This window comes from Oratosquilla oratoria, chromosome 12, assembly GCF_046742065.1.
Source record: "Oratosquilla oratoria isolate Oo_2021 chromosome 12, ASM4674206v1, whole genome shotgun sequence".
Taxonomy (NCBI): Eukaryota; Metazoa; Arthropoda; class Malacostraca; order Stomatopoda; family Squillidae; genus Oratosquilla; species Oratosquilla oratoria.
The window spans coordinates 11,835,807-11,856,200 of record NC_134788.1 but is presented as its reverse complement, the minus strand read 5'-3'; the positions used below and the strand labels follow the sequence as shown (position 1 = coordinate 11,856,200).

Below are 20,394 nucleotides of genomic sequence, written 5' to 3'. Positions count from 1 at the left end.
GCTATCATCTATCAAACGGTTACTTTCTAAATGATGTTCGATAGCATCTCTGATGATGGTTTCCATTATTTTTCCTACGATTGAAGTCAAACTTATAGGCCTATAGTTATATTTTTATATTCTTTTTTTTTTTTTTAATCTCTCTGCATTGATACATAACTTTCAGTCATTAGATGTACTCGAACACTTATATTTCTTAGAAGCTTGTCTCTTTTTAGCAATACTTTTTTCAGTTTCTTTGTCGAGCCACTTTGGGCGAGCCTAATTTGGGGGACATCTGTCCTCAAAAGGAATGTAAGTATGAATCATCTTAGTGAGCGTATTTTGAAATATTTCCCACATCTGATCTACAGGTTTTTCGCTTAATTTTGACTCCCAATCTGTAAGCTGAAGCTCCTGACGTAGTCCTATGAACTGAGCTTTACTGGAATCGGGTATTTTAGAAACAAGTATCTATTCTGAAAAAAATTAGGAGTTTGAATCTACGTTGTGATCGCTATTTGTAAAAGTTTCACCGACTTCTACATCAGTTACCATGCTTTCGCGGCTAGTGATCAATAGATCAAGTAAGTTTCCATATCCTGTGGGCTCTTTTACATGCTGAACTAAGTAATTGTCACCAAGAAACTCAATCAAGCAACTACCTATATGACCATGTTCAAGGGTCATCCAATCAATGTTAGTAAAATTGAAATCACCCATCATCAATAAATCCCGGTTGCAGAAACTAGACAGTTCTTGAAATAACAGCTTGTCGTCTGCTAATGATAATGTCTTTGGACCATATGTTACACCTTCATTCATTTTTTGTCCATTTGTTTAGGTTAAGGGAACCCCGTCCGCGAAAACTCGAATTTTTTTGGAAAATGAACGAATTTTAGGTAAAAATTTCAAAAGGTTCTCCATGATGGTGGTAACACTCAAACCAAATATTAGAGCTCAGTTCCGTTTCTTTTCTCATATATAAAATAAAATAAATAAATTTTTGGCGACCTTTGGCAATTTCTGGCAACCCCATTGCATGAAAAACATTTGAAATAAGTCAAAATTTCGATAGCTTTTTTTTTTTTTTTTTTACTGCAATCAACATCTATGGAGATATCTGGCAGCTTGCTATGGAGGTATCTGGTAATTTGACTAAACCCACAAAACGATGCTAAAAGGAGAGGCTTTAGTAGTTGTCGAAGTGTGAAAGCAGGGGGATGTCATTTTCTCATGCTATTCATGCACGCGATCGTATATATATATATATTTTTATTCTTCCAACAGATAAGCATTTCAAAAGATTCTCTATAATAGTGGTAACACTTCGACCAAAAATTACATCTCAATTCCGTTTTTGTTCTTATATATAAAATAAAATAGATAGATTATTGGCGACATCTGGCAAGTATCTCACTCTTGCACGTCAAATAAATCTTTCATTTATTCTACCAATAACCAATATTCATTATTCTACCAACAATAACTGTGGGAGGGGTGAAGAGAAATAGTAACTTTAATTTGGTAATAAAATAAAATAAAGGAAAATATAATTTAATGTCCGTGCATCCCTTTAAATGTCCGTGCGGCATTTAAATGGCGCTAATGAAAAGTTTGTTTTCTTTCCATTCATCAAATTATAACTCGCCCATTTATATACCAATTTTCACAATTTTTTTCATTTGATAGAGAATTGTAAGACGTAAATATCTGGAAGTCAAAATAAAGCAAATTCTTCAGCAGTATTTTTCTGGCTATTATTTTTCCTCAGAAATTTAATCTTTTTAACAATATGTACACCTAAAAATATATATATATAAAAAAAATCATTGCTATTCTCATAAGAGGTAAATAAAATAAAAAAATCGACTCCTCAAAATGTTCAGATAGGGCCACTCTTCGAATGGACCTTAAGCAAAAAATATTTGGTAAGACCTTTTCCACGATATTAGTTTTTGAAGTTACTGAACATTTTGCCCATTAACTCTTAGATAATATGGTATTTTTAAGTGCAAGGAAGTGATACTACATGTATTAATAGGTAATCAGAAAAGGAAATGATTAATAAATTTTGTTTGTCTGAATAACTAATTCGGTCGTACCGCACAAGAGTACGTGTGTCCGGGGTCCCCTTAACTCAACTCACAAACTATTATATGCATCCTATTTCACTTTCTCTAAAACACAAGCATAGGCAGTTTTAACGTACAACAGAACAGGTTTCTATCCCGATGAAAGTGTTTAAATTCCGTAATATTAAATTCAACTTCGAGCTATTTACCATTTAACCATGTCTCGGTTATTCCTATCATATCGAGATTTTCGCTTCTGACATACGCCTGCATTTCTTGAAATTTGTTCCTAATACTACGAGCATTAAAGTACATGGTTTTAAGAAACTCGTGATTATTTCTTTTTGACACGTTTTGAGTTTTAATATCATGTCTTACATTATAATTTTTTTATTAGCACCTTGCTTCTATAATTATTTGGCCCTTCATTGACATTCAATGCCTCATTAACATTTCTCCCATCAAAATTCACACCGGCCTCCCGTCGTTCATTGACATTCTGTCCGGCATCCCTTCCTAAAATTATATTTTGTCCTCCAGTAACATTATATCTTACCGTGATATTTTTTCCTCCACTATAATTACACCCCATCGTGATCTTTTGTCCTCCACTATCATTACATCCCATCGTGATATTTTGGCCTTCATTGACATTCTGTCCGGCATCCCTTCCTAAAATTATATTTTGTCCTCCACTGACGTTATATCCTACAGTGATATTTTCTCCTCCAGTATCATTACATCCCATCATGATATTTTGTCCTATACTGGCATATTGTTCTACATTAATGCTATACTCTACCCTGTTTTTCCAAATACACTCTATTTCCCCTTCCCTTTGGGTTTCTACCCAAAAAAAGGAACTAGTTCATTACAAACTCCAACAATGAGGTTTGTAAGAACATCTTTGCGTAAAGGTCATGTCGCCTGGAAAAGAGATACCAAGGATCAAGAAAGTGGCATCCCAATTGTGTGTACAATTGCGATACCCTATGGCTCTACTGTTCCAACACGAGCCTGCGTAGATCCTAAGGAGGATCCCACAGACTACATGACGGCTCCCACGTTCCTTCATCTCCTGAAGGAGGACCCCGTAATTCCGAACAAGTTCCTCTGATCTCACCCTACCTACAATGTTACTTCCCGTACAAACATATGTCAGACTAAGAAATGATTGTAACGATACGGATAGATGAAAAGAGAAACTGTGAAAGAGATATAATAGAAAAATGCAAGGAACAACCTGAACTATTTTACAGGTATGTAAATGGTAAACTAAAGAATAAACAAGAAATGGAAAAGCTGCGCCAGGGAATTATGAATATGCTGAAGAAGTAGAAATGGCTGAAATTATAAACAATCAAATCGGTATTCACAATTTAAAGTTCACAGACCTGTAACGGAATAGAGACAGATCCCCCAGTGAAGGAAATAACTGTAACACAGAAAGAAATCAAAGCCCAAATAAAATACTTTTATGTCAGAAAATCACGCGGTCCGGATATAATTACAAATTGGATATTGAAAGAATGCAGAGAGGAGTTGACGGACAAAATATACAATATAACTAAATACTCACTCGAAGAAGGAAAGGTACCACAGGACTGGAAGAATGACAATTTTGTACTATTATCTAAAGGAGGAAACAAGGAAAATCCAACCAACTACGATAGCAAAAACATGTGAAAAGGTTATCAAAAGTAGATGGGTTAAACATCTGGAAGAAAAAAATATACTGAATCCAAATCAATTTGGATTTAGACAAGGAAGATCATGTACAACAAACCTGATCTGCTTCTATTCAAGACTAATAGAAATAATACAAGAAAGGGATGGATGGGAGGACAGTGCCTTTCTAGACCTACAAAAAACATTTGATAAAGTACCACACAAAAAAACTAATGAGAAAAATAGAATCAATAGGTGGCATCAAAGAAAAATTATTGGAGTGGATGGAAGACTTCCGGACTGGGAGAAAAAATGAGGGTAGTAATTAGAGACAAATACTCGAATTGGAAAGAAATTATAAGTGGTGTCCCATAAAGTTTGGTATTGGCTCCAATCGTGTTTGCCATATATATAATTGACATGGATGAAGGAGTGGAGTGTTGTATGAATTTCTTTGCAGATGACGCAAAATTACTAAAGAAAGTAAGAACAGAGGAGGATTGTGAATCATTACAGTTAGACCTAGACAAAATCTGGAAATGGAATTAAAAGTGGGAAGTGAACTTCAATATCAAGAAGTGTAGTGTAATGGAGTTTGGAAAAAAAAGATGAAAATAGAATATCAAGAAATTATAAAATTAGTGAAGAAGTCAAAAAAGCGAACTCGGAAAGAGACCTTGGAGTAATAATCAGCAAAGACATGACACCAGACAAACATGTCAATGAAATAGTCGGAGAAACCTTCAGCCTATTAAAGTTAATGAAAGTGGCATTTGACTACTTGGATGAGGAAATTATTAGAAAATATTAGTTACACTAATAAGACCAAAACTGGAGTACGCAGCAACACTATGGACACCCAGTGCTAATATATATATATACATATATATTTTTATATATATATATATATATATATATATATATATATATATATATACATATATATATATACATATAATCTATCCCACGTGCACATACTAGCTAAATGCAATATCATAGCGGAGGTGGGTTGAACGCGATATTTCGTGTAGATGTATGTAATTCGAGCATACAAATATAAGAAAATAGTACTCAACTTATATCTCTCTTGATAGCGCATTGGTTTAAGTCACTGTAACTTTGTTATAGGTTAGCTGGGTTTGAATCCTCGGCTCGTCCACGTTTCAATTTCCAACAAAAAATGTCTCCATCTAGCGATTCTTCAGTCTCGATTGCGATGGCATGGAATTAAAAGTTGTTTGTGATTGAATAAAGATATATATATATATATATATATATATATATATATATATATATATATATATATAAAGAAATTAGAAAGAATACAAAGAGCAACGACAAAGTTGGCACCAACTCTCTCCAAATTAACATACAAACAAAGATTGGCCAAATTGGAACTACCAACTCTGGAGCAAATAAGAGAAAGGGGAGATCTGCCGACTATAGAATTATGAAAGGAATGGAAATCCTAGATTGGGATGATTCATTAAAATGGGACAATGGAAAAACAAGATGACACGAAAAGAAACTCAAAGAGATCTGAAAAAGAACAGTTTCCCACATAGAGTACTGGATACCTGGAATGAATTGGATAAAGAAACAGTGTGTGCAGACACTATTCATGATTTTAAGACAAAACTTGATGCTGAAAGATACAGAGACGTATCACCACAAGCATAGCTCCCTTCCCGTATAATACAACTAGGTAAATACACACACATATATCTAAAATATTGTTTGAGACAAATGAGAGTGATAGGTGGAGAGGGGTAAACAAAGATGGGTTAAGAATACATTTATCGTCCTAACGTTTCGGTCTCTATGACCTTCTTCGGAGGACTCGCTACATCTTGACCACAAAATCTATACCTGTAGCGGGAATAACTTATCAAGCTTCGGGTGTCAGGTTTTTCCAATGCGTTAATTATTAAGAGACTGGCTGTTTTGGAAAGGCATATAAACCCTTCTCTATCGTTGTTGTTTTCTTGAATGTTTATATGTGCAGCTGCAACTTTCTTATTTTTTTTTTTTTTTTTTTGTAATCCCTTATGCAAAATCTCGACTTTGTTCCAATCTGGTAGGTTATTACAATGTTCGAGGTGGCGAACCAAGGAGTTGGTTCTTAGGACTTATGAAAGACAACCAGCCGGCACCGCAGATAGGGAAGCAATCAAATTTAACGCGGAACCAAGAAAAATCCTACGAAAATCATTCAGAAATAAAAAGCTTCTAGGTTTACTAGGAGAAGCGCCCCCCCCCTCCCCCCAACGGGATACACTTAAGCAGCTCATCCGTCCTAATCCGAAGGCTTGAGAATATGAACGTATATGACAAGAAATTAGCTAGTTTTGACGTAACAGCTTTATTTACCAATGTCTATTGGTAATGCACTTAAAAAGGTAACTGATGACATAGCTGATGATATCCTTCCAGTCCCAAAATCTGATTACCTCAAACTAATCTCAATGTTCATTAGGTATGAACATTTTATTTCTAACAACACCGATTTTAATAAAACTAAAGGCCTCGCAATGGGAAGCCCATTATCGGCTATTTTGGCTTGTCTATTTATGAAGGTATTGGAAACGAAGGAATATATTAACATCATGGCTAAGGTACGTAGATGATATACTTGTAACAATGCTGAAAGGAACCAATATTGAGAACAAGGTAAGGAGACTCAACGCAATTCATATGGACATCCAGGTCACAGCTGAACAAGAGAACGAATGCAAACTGCCCTTTCTAGACACATTAATAGACAGAGGCACTAATCATTTAAGGTTTTCGGTATACAGAAAACCCACCAATAGAGACGATTTTATTCACTTTTTCTCAGCCCACAGTAAACGAGTTAAGACTGGTGTCTTAATAGGTTTCTTCCATAGAGCCTATCGTGTATGCAACAGCAAAGAGCTCCTTGAGGACGAATTATCATACATTAGAAACACATTCAAAAACTTGAAATACCCAGGCCTGCTTAATAAAACAAAGCAAAGAAAATTCCATGAAAAATAAAACGCCCAGACCAACGGACCAAATGTCCGGGAATCCTGGTCAAATGACCGTGCAGTGATAAAAAATCAAGTCTAACCACATTTCACAACTGCACCTAATCGTGCAAAAACAAAAGGATATTGATAGATGTTTATTGAAAGATGGGATAAATATTGCCGAGGCATCCTCTAATAAAATAGGAAAAATATTTAAAGACCACAATAATGATCATAATAACCTCAGTGCGATATATCGCATTCCTTGTAGCGACTGTCCCTTAGCTTACATCGGTGAATCAGGTCGAGGAATTGAAAAGAGATTGAGAGCACAAAAATTATATAAGAGCACGCAGGACATCCAGCTCCCTGGTTCGCCACCTCGAACATTGTAATAACGTACCCGATTGGGACAAAGTCGAGATTTTACATTGGGGAATACAAAAATGAGATAGTTGAAGCTGCACATATAAACATCCAAGAAAACAAGAACAACAAAGGTTTATATGCCTTTCCAAAGCAGCCAGTCTCTTAAGAACTAACGCTCTGGAGAAAACCTGACACTCGAAGCTTGACAAGTTCCTCTCACTACAGGTATAAATTTTGTGATCAAGATGTATTGTAGCAAGTCCTCCGAAGAAGGTCATAGAGACCGAAACGTTAGGACAATAAATGTATTCTTAACCAATTTTTGTTTACCCTTCCCCACCTATCACACATGCGTGCACACACACGCAAATTACTAGTCACACTGATAAGGCCTAGACTTGAATATGCGGCAACATTGTGGTCACTCAGTACCAAAAAGAATATAAAGAAAATAGAAAGAATACAGAGAGCAGCCACAAAAAATGGTCCCTACACTTGCAAACTTGTCATATGAGGAGAGACTGGCTAAACTGGAGTTACTGACTCTGGAGCAAAGAAAAGAGAGAGGCGACCTACTGACCATCTACAGAATCATGAAGGGCACAGAAATACTCGATAGAGAGGACTTGTTAAACTAAGACAAGAGAAACACAAGAGGACATGGAAAGAAAAGAAATATACATATAGTTATAGAAGAGATCTGAAGAAAAACAGTTTTCCACATAGATTGGCGGACACTTGGAATAAAATGGACGGAAAAATAGTGAGCAAAAACCATTCATGAATTTAAGAGCAAACTAGACACTATGAGATACAAGGCGGGACACCATGAGCGTAGCTCCCCTTCCCGTAAAAAATACAACTAGGTCAACACACAGACACACACATATATATATATGCATATATATAATATATATGTATATATATAAATATATATATATATATATATATATACATAATTTTCACCGTGTACATATATATCTATACATACGTACATAATTTTCACCGTGTCCCCGAACTCATCTCATGGACAATGATAAACTGGCACGAAACCATGATAGGCTTACACCATTGTGAATACTTGAGGTGAATCGCTAGTAGCAGCGAGATCATACAAATGATTTCTGACACTCTTCCGGGATATGAAACGAGACCTACCTTTGTGGTGCCGTCGTGGAATGCGGCGTCTCGAACGATATTCATTTAGGTCTTACAACTGAGGGGGCGGGGATGTGGAAGGACAAGATGTTTGTGGCGCCTGTACAGACTAGTGTTGAACCAAGAGCACCTCCAATGGGAATGATCAAAGATACCCGTATAGGGGCGATTTGGGAATTATGAAATTATGCCTGATGACTTGAAGGTATACGCTGCCACCACCCGATCGCCTACATGGGTATATATGATCAAATAAGGACACTGCTCCTTGTTAATCACATCTAATTCCATCCCCTTTCCTCAGGACGTTCTGGGTTGGTTCTGGGTAGCGAAAGGCCCTCCGTGACACTACAATAGTGATGTCCAAGTTGGGTAAATGAAAGAATAGAAGTGTAGGTTTTCTATGTATTCATTATTAAACTGTAGAAAAACATATAAGAAAATAAAAGGGTATATTGTGGTCTTCTCCACTAGACAATAAATTGTAGTCCATACAATATGAAAAATATATGGGTGTGATGGTCCTGTCCAACAACTACAATGGTCTAGGCTTAATAACCTGAATATACAGTACGAGGTAGTTTAATGACGCAGTTATGGAGACTATGGGTCGATGCGTATAGATACCATAAGTGGGTCACGGGCGCGTGGGTATGCGTGGTTCTTACGCTCCAACCTCCTGGCCAACGACTAGTCTAAGTGTCTAAATTACACTGTTTCCTTACTTGAGAACGATCACAGTCAGAATTATACAAAGTATTCCCCCCTGATATCTAATGAATGAATGCATAACACCTTCGACTACCCCTTCCACGCAACAAGTGTAACGTGTTTGTGTTCACATTCTTCTAACCCCTTTTTTCACCCTGTTAACGGGGGTGATTCGGGCGTCAGACTCATCAAAATACTTAATATTAATATCTATTTAGTATGTCATATATATATATATATATATATATATATATATATACATATATATATATTATATACATACATACATATATTATATAATTTTCACATATCGTCACTTAATCCCATTAATCTTACAGAGCACATTGACATACCTGTTAACGGGGGTAGTTCGGGCGTCAGACTAATTTTTGCTGCGCACAAGAAACTGCGACAGGCGTACGTGTTCGCATCCATGCATAAAACTACCAAACTCCCCTCTCGTACCATTTCGTATAACTTCATTTTGCTTCTCAACACAACCCCTAGCTGCTACAATCTCTCCCTAAACTATTCCTCTAGTGGAATCCTGAACTGAAAGTTGGGATTTTTTCCTAATCCTCTTAAAGCTAATGGTCCTAGTTTACGCCTCCGTCTGAACACGCCTTAGTGATGTCACGGGTGGGCAGAGTTACGGTGAGCTATTGTTCTAGAACACTCCAATGTCGTCTCTAGGATCAGTTGAAATATTCGTAGCTAACTCTTCCTATTGTATGTTTTCTTCACTATGGCTATGGCAAGGCCCTTTTGGCAACAAATCTTGATGGGTAGACAGAACAAAATAAATTCTTGATCTATTAAGGCCCTATTTTCTACTTTGCTTCTTGGTTGAATAAAAACATCACGACATCCATGCACTTGGACTCTCAGGTCAACCCTAAAAAAATCAAATAAAGTAGAATAAATAAATAAAACGCAATTATGAAAACAATATTCCTTCAAAATTCCTGGCCTAACACCTTGATGCCATACCGTCAACCTACCAACTGAGCCATAAGAACTACAGAAGGACTCGAATTTGGAGTTAATCTAAATATTGTAGAATTTAGGTTGACCCCTAACTGTAGTCACTACCTAATTTTCACCGAGTTGCCGAATTCATATCATGGACATGATGAATTACCATGAAACCTTGATGAGCTTTAACTGTTGCAAATACCTGAAGTGAATGGCAATTAACAGCGAGATATTACAAATAATTTCCGACAGTCGCCCCGGGAATCGAACCTAGATCTAGCTTGTTGCCAAGCCTTACTAATTGAGCCATTGGAGCTCCAAAAGAACTTGAGCTCGGAGTTAACCTAGCTCTCGAAGAATCTAGGTTGACTGCTATCTGCCGTCATTACCTAATTTTCACAGAGTCTCCAAACTCGTGGATAATGATAAGTTGGTATGAAACCTTGATGGGCTTTCATTGTACACTGTGTCCCCTCGTGTAGTGTTCCCAATGGCAGCTACATAAAAGTATAATGAAATAAAGTAATAATTATTGTAGTTTTCAGTTCACACTGTATTATCATATGCAAGGTAATCTATATGATTGCTTTCAGACAGGTCCCATGAAGAACAATTTAATGTTCTGCTTGAGGTGGCACTGTATGGAGGTTAGTACTCAATAAAACAGCACTGTCATGCCTAAATTAGGACATCTGGCCACCCCAATTTCATCCTCACCTCGAGAGGGCAAAATTGATATAATGCTTCTCGTTTCATTTCACCTGACTGAACAAGTACTGGTGATGAATAACCACCAAACACAGTACAAATGACCTCAAAACTACATGTGAAATTATGAATTTGTGCACTTCCATTTTACAGGTCACTGACATATTCTCAAAATAACATATTTGTTGCAATCCATTGTTATGAAATTATACAATTTATTTCACAAATACAATTTCTTCTCAAATACCTTGTGTACATTCTTTCCTTCATGCGCTAGCTGTAAAATGTGTGTGCATGCATGCAGGCACATAGCTTAGCAGGAATTCACAGCATAAATCAAAGGAGAAGGTTGATCTAACATATGGTGAGTGTATGAAGCATTATTGTGCTACATATCACATCCAAACTGTGAAACTGCATAGGACTTCCTACTGGAGCAATGTGATAAATCTAAAATACTCACCTTAAATTTTGGTATTATTCTAATGATATGACAAAACTAAATAAAATGTACAAAACATAAATCTTCATTTTTTATCTACAGAATATGTACAAATTTTACGAATTACTGAGGTTGCGTTCTGAATATCCATCATACAAACTTGCAAGAGATGCCAAAGTTCAGTATGCTATGAAAGTTTCTGAACCAGTCTGTTCCAAGTATGAAAATCAAGAGAAGTCTGACATCATCCAGAAAAAAGGTCCAATTTTAATCTTCAACACACTGATTTTTTTCATATACCAAGGACACATAGTACTCTGAATATAATTCCAAGAATCTGAACCAAAGTCATTGTTGAGGGGTAATATCCATCTGGTGCAGGCCTTTTTTTTCCTAATTTGGTCTGGCACACACTGGAAGTGGCAGGTGATTTCATTTGCTCAGTCCTTGCCAACACCACTCCACTAAATTACGATAGGCTAGATACCTGTACAACCTGAATGAAATAAAAGTACCAATTCATGATCATTCAATTTGCTGTAAATTCATTAAAATATGCATTTCTACATACTCTATTATATATATATATACATATATATATATATATATATATATACATATATGCATATATATATATATATATATATATATATATACAGACGCTCCTCTACTTACGTTCATTAGTTTTACGTTTTTTCGATTTTACGTTTGAACTGACTAAAAAAAAAAAAAAAATGTAAAAAGAAAAAAATTGAGTGAATTTTTTAGTTTAGCGCGCTCTCCGTAGTTCAAACAATACTTGAGCATGACGCTGCGTCCATTGTTTATATTTTGCAAACGACAAACTGATAATGCCTTGCCTCCTCCTCCTCCTTCTCCTCCTCCACCGTCTCAATTTATGTTGCTTGAATTTAATTTAAATTAATGTTATTATTTTACAATGTTATGTGTATAATTAATGATTTAGAGGTGTTTTATAAGATATGGTAATAGAATTTACGGATGTATAGTACAGTAACAACTTACGTTCATTTTCAACTTACGTTCGGCCGTTCGGTACATAACTAAAACGTAAGTTGAGGAGCGTCTGTATATATATTCATACATATTTTAAGAATAGATATAATTTTGAATATGATTAGTAGTATTTACTTCAAAACATGACTGTTACCAAAATTTCAGCAATATCATTCAAATTAAAAGGCCTGGACTTATATGTAAGTGATTGAACAATGGACAGTATGGATGTAACTGAAATACTGTAATGCTACATGCACATGTATAGGACTACTCACTTGTGCAGAGGTTGGTCATTCCCAATCAGCCCATTGTCATTGATTCTATATATTGTCAATTCACGATCATATGGATTCAGGTAGACAATGAAAATCCTGGGTGTTGGGTGATGCACTGGAATCAGAGCAACACAAGCTCTCTCTGCCCTTTCACTGTGACACAATGTCCACAGCTGCACCTGAAATAGTCAAATTAATGAATTTTAGCAAGGCCATGCAATGGGAAATGGGGAGTCCAGGGGGGGTTAGCTATTTCTGCAAGCTACAGGCTACCTGGAATAAAGTAACAACCTGAGCAAACGTCAGAAAATTTAATCAAAATTTCTTCTGCTTGCTCATACATCTATGGCATGAATGCCATAGGCCTAACCATGCTATCCTCCTTGCATGAACAGATGAAGTATACGTGCACTGTGGATGTGGTCATCTTGGTGGTTGTGTGGCTGTTTTTCTAAGAAAATAAAATTAACACCAGACCTGCTGGGCATGCTGTGGCCTGGTAGATAGGGCCAGGCCCATCAATGTCTGCTAGGTATTAGGCCTACCATTTCATGCCTTCAAACCTTCAACTGCACATCTGATGACAAACCAACAAAATCATGTGTCTGGTCTGGTGTGGTGTGTGGTTGGTGGTGTAGATTAATGTATGAAAAGCATGCATGCAGTAATATATTCCAATGAACTCACCCGTCCTTATTTCCAGCTTGTTCTGGGCATTCATCCTCTGAAGTTTCCTTGCTCTCAACATGTTTTTCATCAGTTGAGTCATTTGGATATCTGAATTGGTTCATACATGTATTCTTGTACCGTACCCACACTAAAACATAAGAAGGCATTCAAATCCAATAAATCTTCTTCACCCAATGTGAAATCTCCATCGTTTTGCTTAATGGCCATGTCCAAGAATGTAAACAACAACCTTAATATCATCAGTTGCCCCAACGGTGGAAAATGTAACTACGACATTGAAAAGTTCGTCTGCTATCAGGCACTTTCAAGATTATGCTACTCGGATAAAATCAAGACTATAAAATGCTAAATATAAGAATTTTAGTGTTCTAACTTCTAAGTTATTTTCAAACAGGATATAACAAAAAATAAAGAGATCCATACCTTATTTTACCTTTAAATAGATGAGGTGAATACCATCATCAATGACTAGTCGTTCATGTGCGCAGACTGCAAACTAATTCAGGTAAATACTCATACTTCATGGGTCTTTACCAGGAGAACTATTAATAGTTTTTGTACATAAGAGGACAAATTCCTTATACATTGACCTATAAGAATGGATTTTGTTCACTCTTGAATGACCTTACAGGTAAAACAAAATGAACGCCACACAGGATTCTGTGTAGGCATCGCTTGCGTAATTGCCTTTCTGCTGGCTTAATCCGAGCCCTTGAAAAACTGTGATCTTTTCATCATACAGGTCATACAGGAATGGCTTCTATCCAATGTCCATCCTCATATGCCTTGTGAAAGAAGTCTTATGTGAAAAAAACAGAGTCAAAGAGATCACACTGGAAAGGCTTCTCTCCTGTGGGAGTCTTCATATGCTGTGTGGGATATCCCTTTTGTGAAAAAGCAGAGTCACACAGGTTACACTAGAAAACCTCTCCTGTGTGGCTCCTTATATGCTTTGTAAGAGAATACTGTTTTAAGAAAGCTGCATGACATAGGTCACATTGGAAAGACTTCTCTCCTGGGTGGGTCTTCATATGCTTTATGAGATGATCCTTTCTTGAGAAAGCTGCATTGCAGAGGTCACAATGGAAAGGCTTCTCTCCTGTGTGGGTCCTCATATGGGTTGTGAGACGACCATTTTCTGAGAAAGCAGAATCACACAGGTCACACTGGTAAGGCTTCTCTCCTGTGTGGGTCCTCATATGCTTTGTGAGATTGCACTTTATTGAGAAAGCAGAATTGCACAGGTCACACTGGAAAGGCTTTTCTCCTGTGTGGGTCCTCATATGCTTTGTGAGAGAACGCTTTTCTGAGAAAAATGAATTGCACAGGTCACATTGGAAAGGCTTTTCTCCTGTGTGGGTCCTCATATGCTCTGTGAGAGAACCCTTTTGTGAGGAAGCATAAATGCACAGGTCACATTGGAAAGGCTTTTCTCCTGTGTGGGTCCTCATATGCTCTGTGAGAGAACCCTTTTGTGAGGAAGCATAAATGCACAGGTCACATTGGAAAGGTTTCTCTCCTGTGTGGGTCCTCATATGGTTTGTGAGACCACCCTTTTGTGAGAAAGCAGAATCACACAGGTCACACTGGAAAGGCTTCTCTCCTGTGTGGGTCCTCATATGGTTTGTGAGACCACCCTTTTGTGAGAAAGCAGAATCACACAGGTCACACTGGAAAGGTTTCTCTCCTGTGTGGGTCCTCATATGCTTTGTGAGATTACTCTTTTGTGAGAAAAATGAATTGCACAGGTCACATTGGAAAGGCTTTTCTCCTGTGTGGGTCCTCATATGGTTTGTGAGAGAACCCTTTTGTGAGAAACCAGAATCACACAGGTCACACTGGAAAGGCTTCTCTCTTGTGTGGGTTCTCATATGCTTTTTAAGATAACCCTTTAGTGAAAAAGCAGAATCACACAGGTCACACTGGAAAGGCTTCTGTCTTCTGTGGGTCATCATGTGATGTCTTAGATGAATTATGATATAGCTGGGCCCTAGATGTCACACCAGATCCTCTTCATTATGTGACACATGTGGCTTCAATGGATTGCTCTTCCAAAGGAATGGTGATAGTTACCCTCTTACTGAAAAATATGTAATCATAAGATTGACATCTAACTCTTTGAAATTGTGTGATATACTGTAATAGAACTGTGAATATTGTGCACACAAACCATTAATATTAAAGTCCCTTTATACATAAACAGACACTTTGTACTTACCATAATGTAACATAAAAGAGAAATAATAACAGCTATGGTGCTATTATATATTGTATTCTACTTTTACAGTGGAAATATGCTAAAAACCATCCAATAGACATGTATACTCACCTCACCACAACCGGAATGACAAAAATTCTGCTCTGGCTTTTTCATCATGTCATGAGATTTGGAAGTGAGGAACATGCCAGATGGCTGCAGCAGTCATATCTTAACATAATTCCACAACATTCCATGTTTGGGCACATATGACCAGAATTTGAATATGACAAACTCTAGGAAGTTCATCTCATTTGACTCAAATAAGTGATGCAAGTCACATCCTTTCAGATACACTGGTAAGTGGTGTACATCTGTTATTATTTCTGAATAATGTAATAAATGAAATTGATTTTTTCTTTTCACATTAAGTAAGATCCCTGTTTGTGTAATTATAGAAAAAAAAAAAATGGTTATACCTACTAAAACAATTTCAACTATCATGATGTAATCTGGAAGGAACTGCGATTAAAGGTGCAATCCCAGTAAATTTGGAAATACCAAGAAGACAATGTATAATGTGAGAATTTGTGCTTTAACATTTTCAACCTACAGGTCATTTAAACACAGAGGCATTATATTCATAAACCCAGTTATGTTCCAGGAAGCCTGTGACTCCCTAATGGTTGTGACGCTTGCGTGATAATACATACATATGCCAAAGGTTTTTCCCTTTTACAAGGAAAATAGCCAAAAAACAAAGGCATAAATTCCACTCCCACCCATTCCATCACCACATACTCAACTCCCATCCACCACCCTCCTTCCCTCTTAACTTGGCTCCTCCTCGATGAAAGGTCACCTCTGCATCTCGCCCTCTGCCCTGGGTCAGAGGCAGTGTTGCAAAACACAGCACATCCACAGCAAGGCTGCTTCATTAAATGCTGATGTAACAATATGTAAACTAAGACATTTATGCATCGATATTGTGATTGAGTAAGCAGTATTGTTTAAGATGTTTGAAAGAATCTGATTGGAGAAGGGATGGAGGAGAATTTTTTTTTGGTTCATGGGAGGCACTTAGTTGTAACAGTAAAGATCATTGGATTAAGAAAGTCGCAACGTCGGTGCAGAGGTGGTGTAGGAAGTATATTGAGGATCCCAGTAGGGAGTCCCTTGGTGTAAATTGACAAGCCAAGTGTAATATTATCTGGGAAGAAGAGAAAAATTTTACCTCTGTTTAATTCACCCATAAAGAAATATTACTTACTTCCTACAGAAAGATATGGTGAAAAACATACTTAAGACAGTAATGAAAAGAGAGTTGAAAGTGAAAGAAGAAATACAAAACCATAGAAGGGAACAGTAAACAGAAGTAAACCCATAGTTATGGAGGTGACGGACGCGAGTGAAACCCAATGCCCCTTTTACCCAATCCATTCATCTCATCCTTGGTCACCCCTTCATGTTCACTCCTTCTACCTCTGCCTTCCACACCTCTTTTACTAATCTTTCTTCATTCTTTCCATGTGTCCAATCCATCCCAATACTTTTTCATCAATCCTATCTCCCAACTCCCTTTCCACACCCATTCTCCTCCTCACCTCCTCGTTTCTCACTCTATCTAGCCTTGTTAACCCTATCATACTTCTTAGGCACCTCATCTCAAACACATTCAAACTACTCCTCTCTTATGTTCCATGTTTCTGCCACATACAGTGCTGTCGGCTCAATCATTCCTCTATACAATCTCCTCATACCATGCATTCCCAAAAGTCTATTTCTCATTACACTTTTTAATCCTCTAAGGCACTTAATTGCTTCTCTCAATCTACATTCTACCTCCACCTCCACTGCTCCCTTTCCCACCACATTCGCACCCAAGTATCTAAAACTATCCACTTTCTCCAGTCTCTCTCCCTTAATACTCACTCCCAGACTGCTGCCACTTTCTCCACCTATACATCTCATCACCTTTTACCCACATTTATCTTCAACTTCGTTCTTTTGCACACCTTCCCAAATTCTGTCACTAACTTCCTGAATCCCTCCTCTAATCCTGCTACAAGTTCAGTGGTGTCAGCAAACAATAACTGGCTTATCCCCCACTTTTCTCTATTTTCTTTAACCATCTCCAATCCCCAAAGCAATAACCTTGTATTTACCTCTAACACCAGCCCATTCATGTTTAGATTGAACAGCCAAGGCAACATAACACGTACATGGTGAAGTCCCACCTTTACCTCAAACTACTCACTCTCTCAATTTCTGATTTTAATACAAGCTCTACTACTCTTGTAAAAACATCTGGCAGCATTAGATGCCCGATGTGCGATGTCGCGTCATAATAATCGCATTATAAAAAATAAAGTCAGTACTTAATTGTTCGTTCTCTTTCACCCGTGAATTTTGATAACCATAGAAAATATGATGCAGCCAGTTTAGAGAGAATGAATCTTATGTAGGTACGACTACAATAAATATAATGAAAAGATCAACGTTGGCATCATCACGTACCCACTTGCTCCTCATGACGCCTACGTGTACGGCACCGTATGGAAGTGGTCAAAAGCTTTCCTCCTATCCCATATATCTGCAGCACCTGCAGTGCTTTCAGTGCTTTCTTGTAATAAACCTTTTCCAACTCCATAAAGCCCCAAAAAGCATCCTTACCTTTTCTTAAAACTTTTCACATATCTGTCTTACCACAAAAATCTGATCCATAAAACTCCTACCTGCCCTAACCCCACACTGTTCATCACCAAATTCTCCCTCTGTTCCTCTCCTAATCCTCTCAATCAAGACCCTCTTTCACCCCTGCTTCCCCTATTACCTCTGTTGTTGTTACTGTTTGCTACTCTGACTACTGTTCCCTGCTATGGTTTTGTATTTCTTTATTACTTTTAAATTTCTTTCTATCACTTTTCTTAACTAAGAATATCTTTCATAATATCTTTCTGTATCAAGTAACTCTCACTGCCTACTCTGAGGTAAAAATTTCTTTTTTTCCCAAATAATGTTATACTTGACTTGTCAATTTACAGCAAGAGACTCAATACTGGGATCCTCAATCCACTCACTAAGCCATCTCTGAACTGACGTTACGACTTTATTCATCCAATGATCTTTACTGTTACAAATAAGTGCCTCCCCCAAAGGGCATGACTTTACTCCCATGTACCAATCAATTTTTCTCCTTCACCCTTCCCCAATCAGACTGTTACAACATCTTAAGCAATACTGCTTACACAAATAATCTCAATATCAATGCAGGAATGGCTTAGTTTACATATTGTCACATCAGCATTAAAATCTGGTCCCTAGTGGTTGCTTATAAACTTTGGACAAGGAGCAAGATTATGCAACTCCTTCACAGCTTGATGTTTTGAAAACAGGTTCATAAAAACGAAATTCTCGCCACCTACCCCTCTGTCTACCTCAATGTACCAGCCGCCTCTTACATTCTCCCATAAGCCTTCTCAACTACACTTAACTGATCCCTCTAAAATACTACACTCACACTTGTACCCTTTTCCCTTGTAAAGTGGAATTGTACAGGCACTCCTCCAGTCCTCTGGCACTCTACCCTCTCTTAAACAAACATTAAATAACCTCACCAACTAATTCACCATCACTGTACCTCCTTTTTTAGACATTCTTCATGACACCCATGCAACCCTGATGCCTTACATGCTCTCTTCATCTTAACAACTGCATTCACTTCATCCTTTCTTATTTCTCCTCTATTTTCCTCACTCATCACTGTCATTTTCTTAGTGCTTTCCACTGCAACTACCTTTCCCTCTCTATCCTTCTTCACATTTAGCAACTCCCTTAAATACTTTGCCCATCTTCCTCTTACTACCATCTCTTCACTTATCATCTCTCCATCTGTACCTTTTAACTTTTCTTCTTTACTTGATTTGCCTTCTCTTTTTTTAATTTCTTTCCAAAAAATATTTTTATTACTTTCTAAACTTTCTGTCATACTCTTACCCCATTTCACATCTGTTCTCCTCTTCCACCCTTTATGCTTTACTTCTCTTTTCTTTGTACCTTTCATATGATTCTCTCATCCTATTTTGTAACCAATCTGTGAATGCTCGCTTCTTCTCTTATACAACCTTCTTTGCTTTCTCATCCCACCGCTCACTACCTTTCCTTCTATTTCCTCCCGTCTTCTTTGTTCCACACACCATCTTTGCATACTTTGTGAATCCCTCCTTGAACCATCCCCATTCCTCCTCCACTCCTAATTCTACTCTATCCTTCACTCCTTCCCAGCTTCTTCTTGTACTCCTTCTCCTTTTCTTTCTCATTTAAGCAGTTCACTTTAAGCATCTCCCTACCTTCTGTCCTTTTCCTCTTTCTTCATCTATCCTCTACTCTCAACTTACATTTCACCAAAAAATTATCTGATATTCCCCCACTCTCTCCACTTAGAACATGTATATCCTTCACTCTTCCTACTATTCTCCTGGTTACCACTAAACAGTATAGTCCATTGATGCTCTATCTACCACCCTTCCATCCACCACCCTCTCCTATGTGTACTTATGCTTGACTTTCTTCCTAAACACTATATTTGCTATCATCAACTCTCTAGACACATCACCATCAACTCTCCACTACAATTTTTTCCTGGAACTCCACACTTTCTAACCGCTCTGTCTATTGGTTCATTTCTTACCCTAGCATTGAGGTCTCCCAATACCACTACATTGATATTTCTCCCTAAACACTCTATACACTCATTCAAATTTATCCAAAAAGCTTCCCTTTCTTCTACACTCTTCTGACTACCAAGCCCATATGTACTTACAAAAACCCACATCTCCCTTCCCAGTTTCACCTTCATCCACATTAACCTTGAAAAAAAAAACTCCTTTCACTCCTCCACACACTTAACTTAATTTCACTCAATGCCAACACATTCATCTTTCTTCTCACAAACATGCTTTCTATCTCTTCCCTTTTACTCTCATCTGAACCACAACCATGCACATTAAAAGACCCAAACCTTAGGGTACTGGACGGAAAACTCCCAGACTCTCTTATGCCTTTACATTTGTTAGGAATGTACCCTTTATGGAAACTTTATTTGATAATAGTATTATCTCAGTTTAGAAGGTGT

At 37.4% G+C, this 20,394-nt stretch overlaps 1 protein-coding gene across 1 annotated transcript in view; it reads right to left on the bottom strand.

Moving 5' to 3' along the window:
- LOC143030971 (uncharacterized) overlaps positions 1-17,106 on the bottom strand; it is a 205,277-nt gene extending 188,171 nt beyond the window's left edge. Inside the window, exons 1-3 of the mRNA XM_076194275.1 lie at positions 13,061-17,106; positions 12,374-12,552; positions 9,307-11,574 (exon numbers count right to left, since the gene is read on the bottom strand). Coding sequence (XP_076050390.1) covers positions 13,981-15,018 — 1,038 coding nt within the window. The 5' untranslated portion in view covers positions 15,019-17,106 and the 3' untranslated portion in view covers positions 9,307-11,574; positions 12,374-12,552; positions 13,061-13,980. The remainder of the gene's footprint in view (positions 1-9,306; positions 11,575-12,373; positions 12,553-13,060) is intronic.
- Between the last annotated feature and the right edge of the window lie 3,288 nt (positions 17,107-20,394).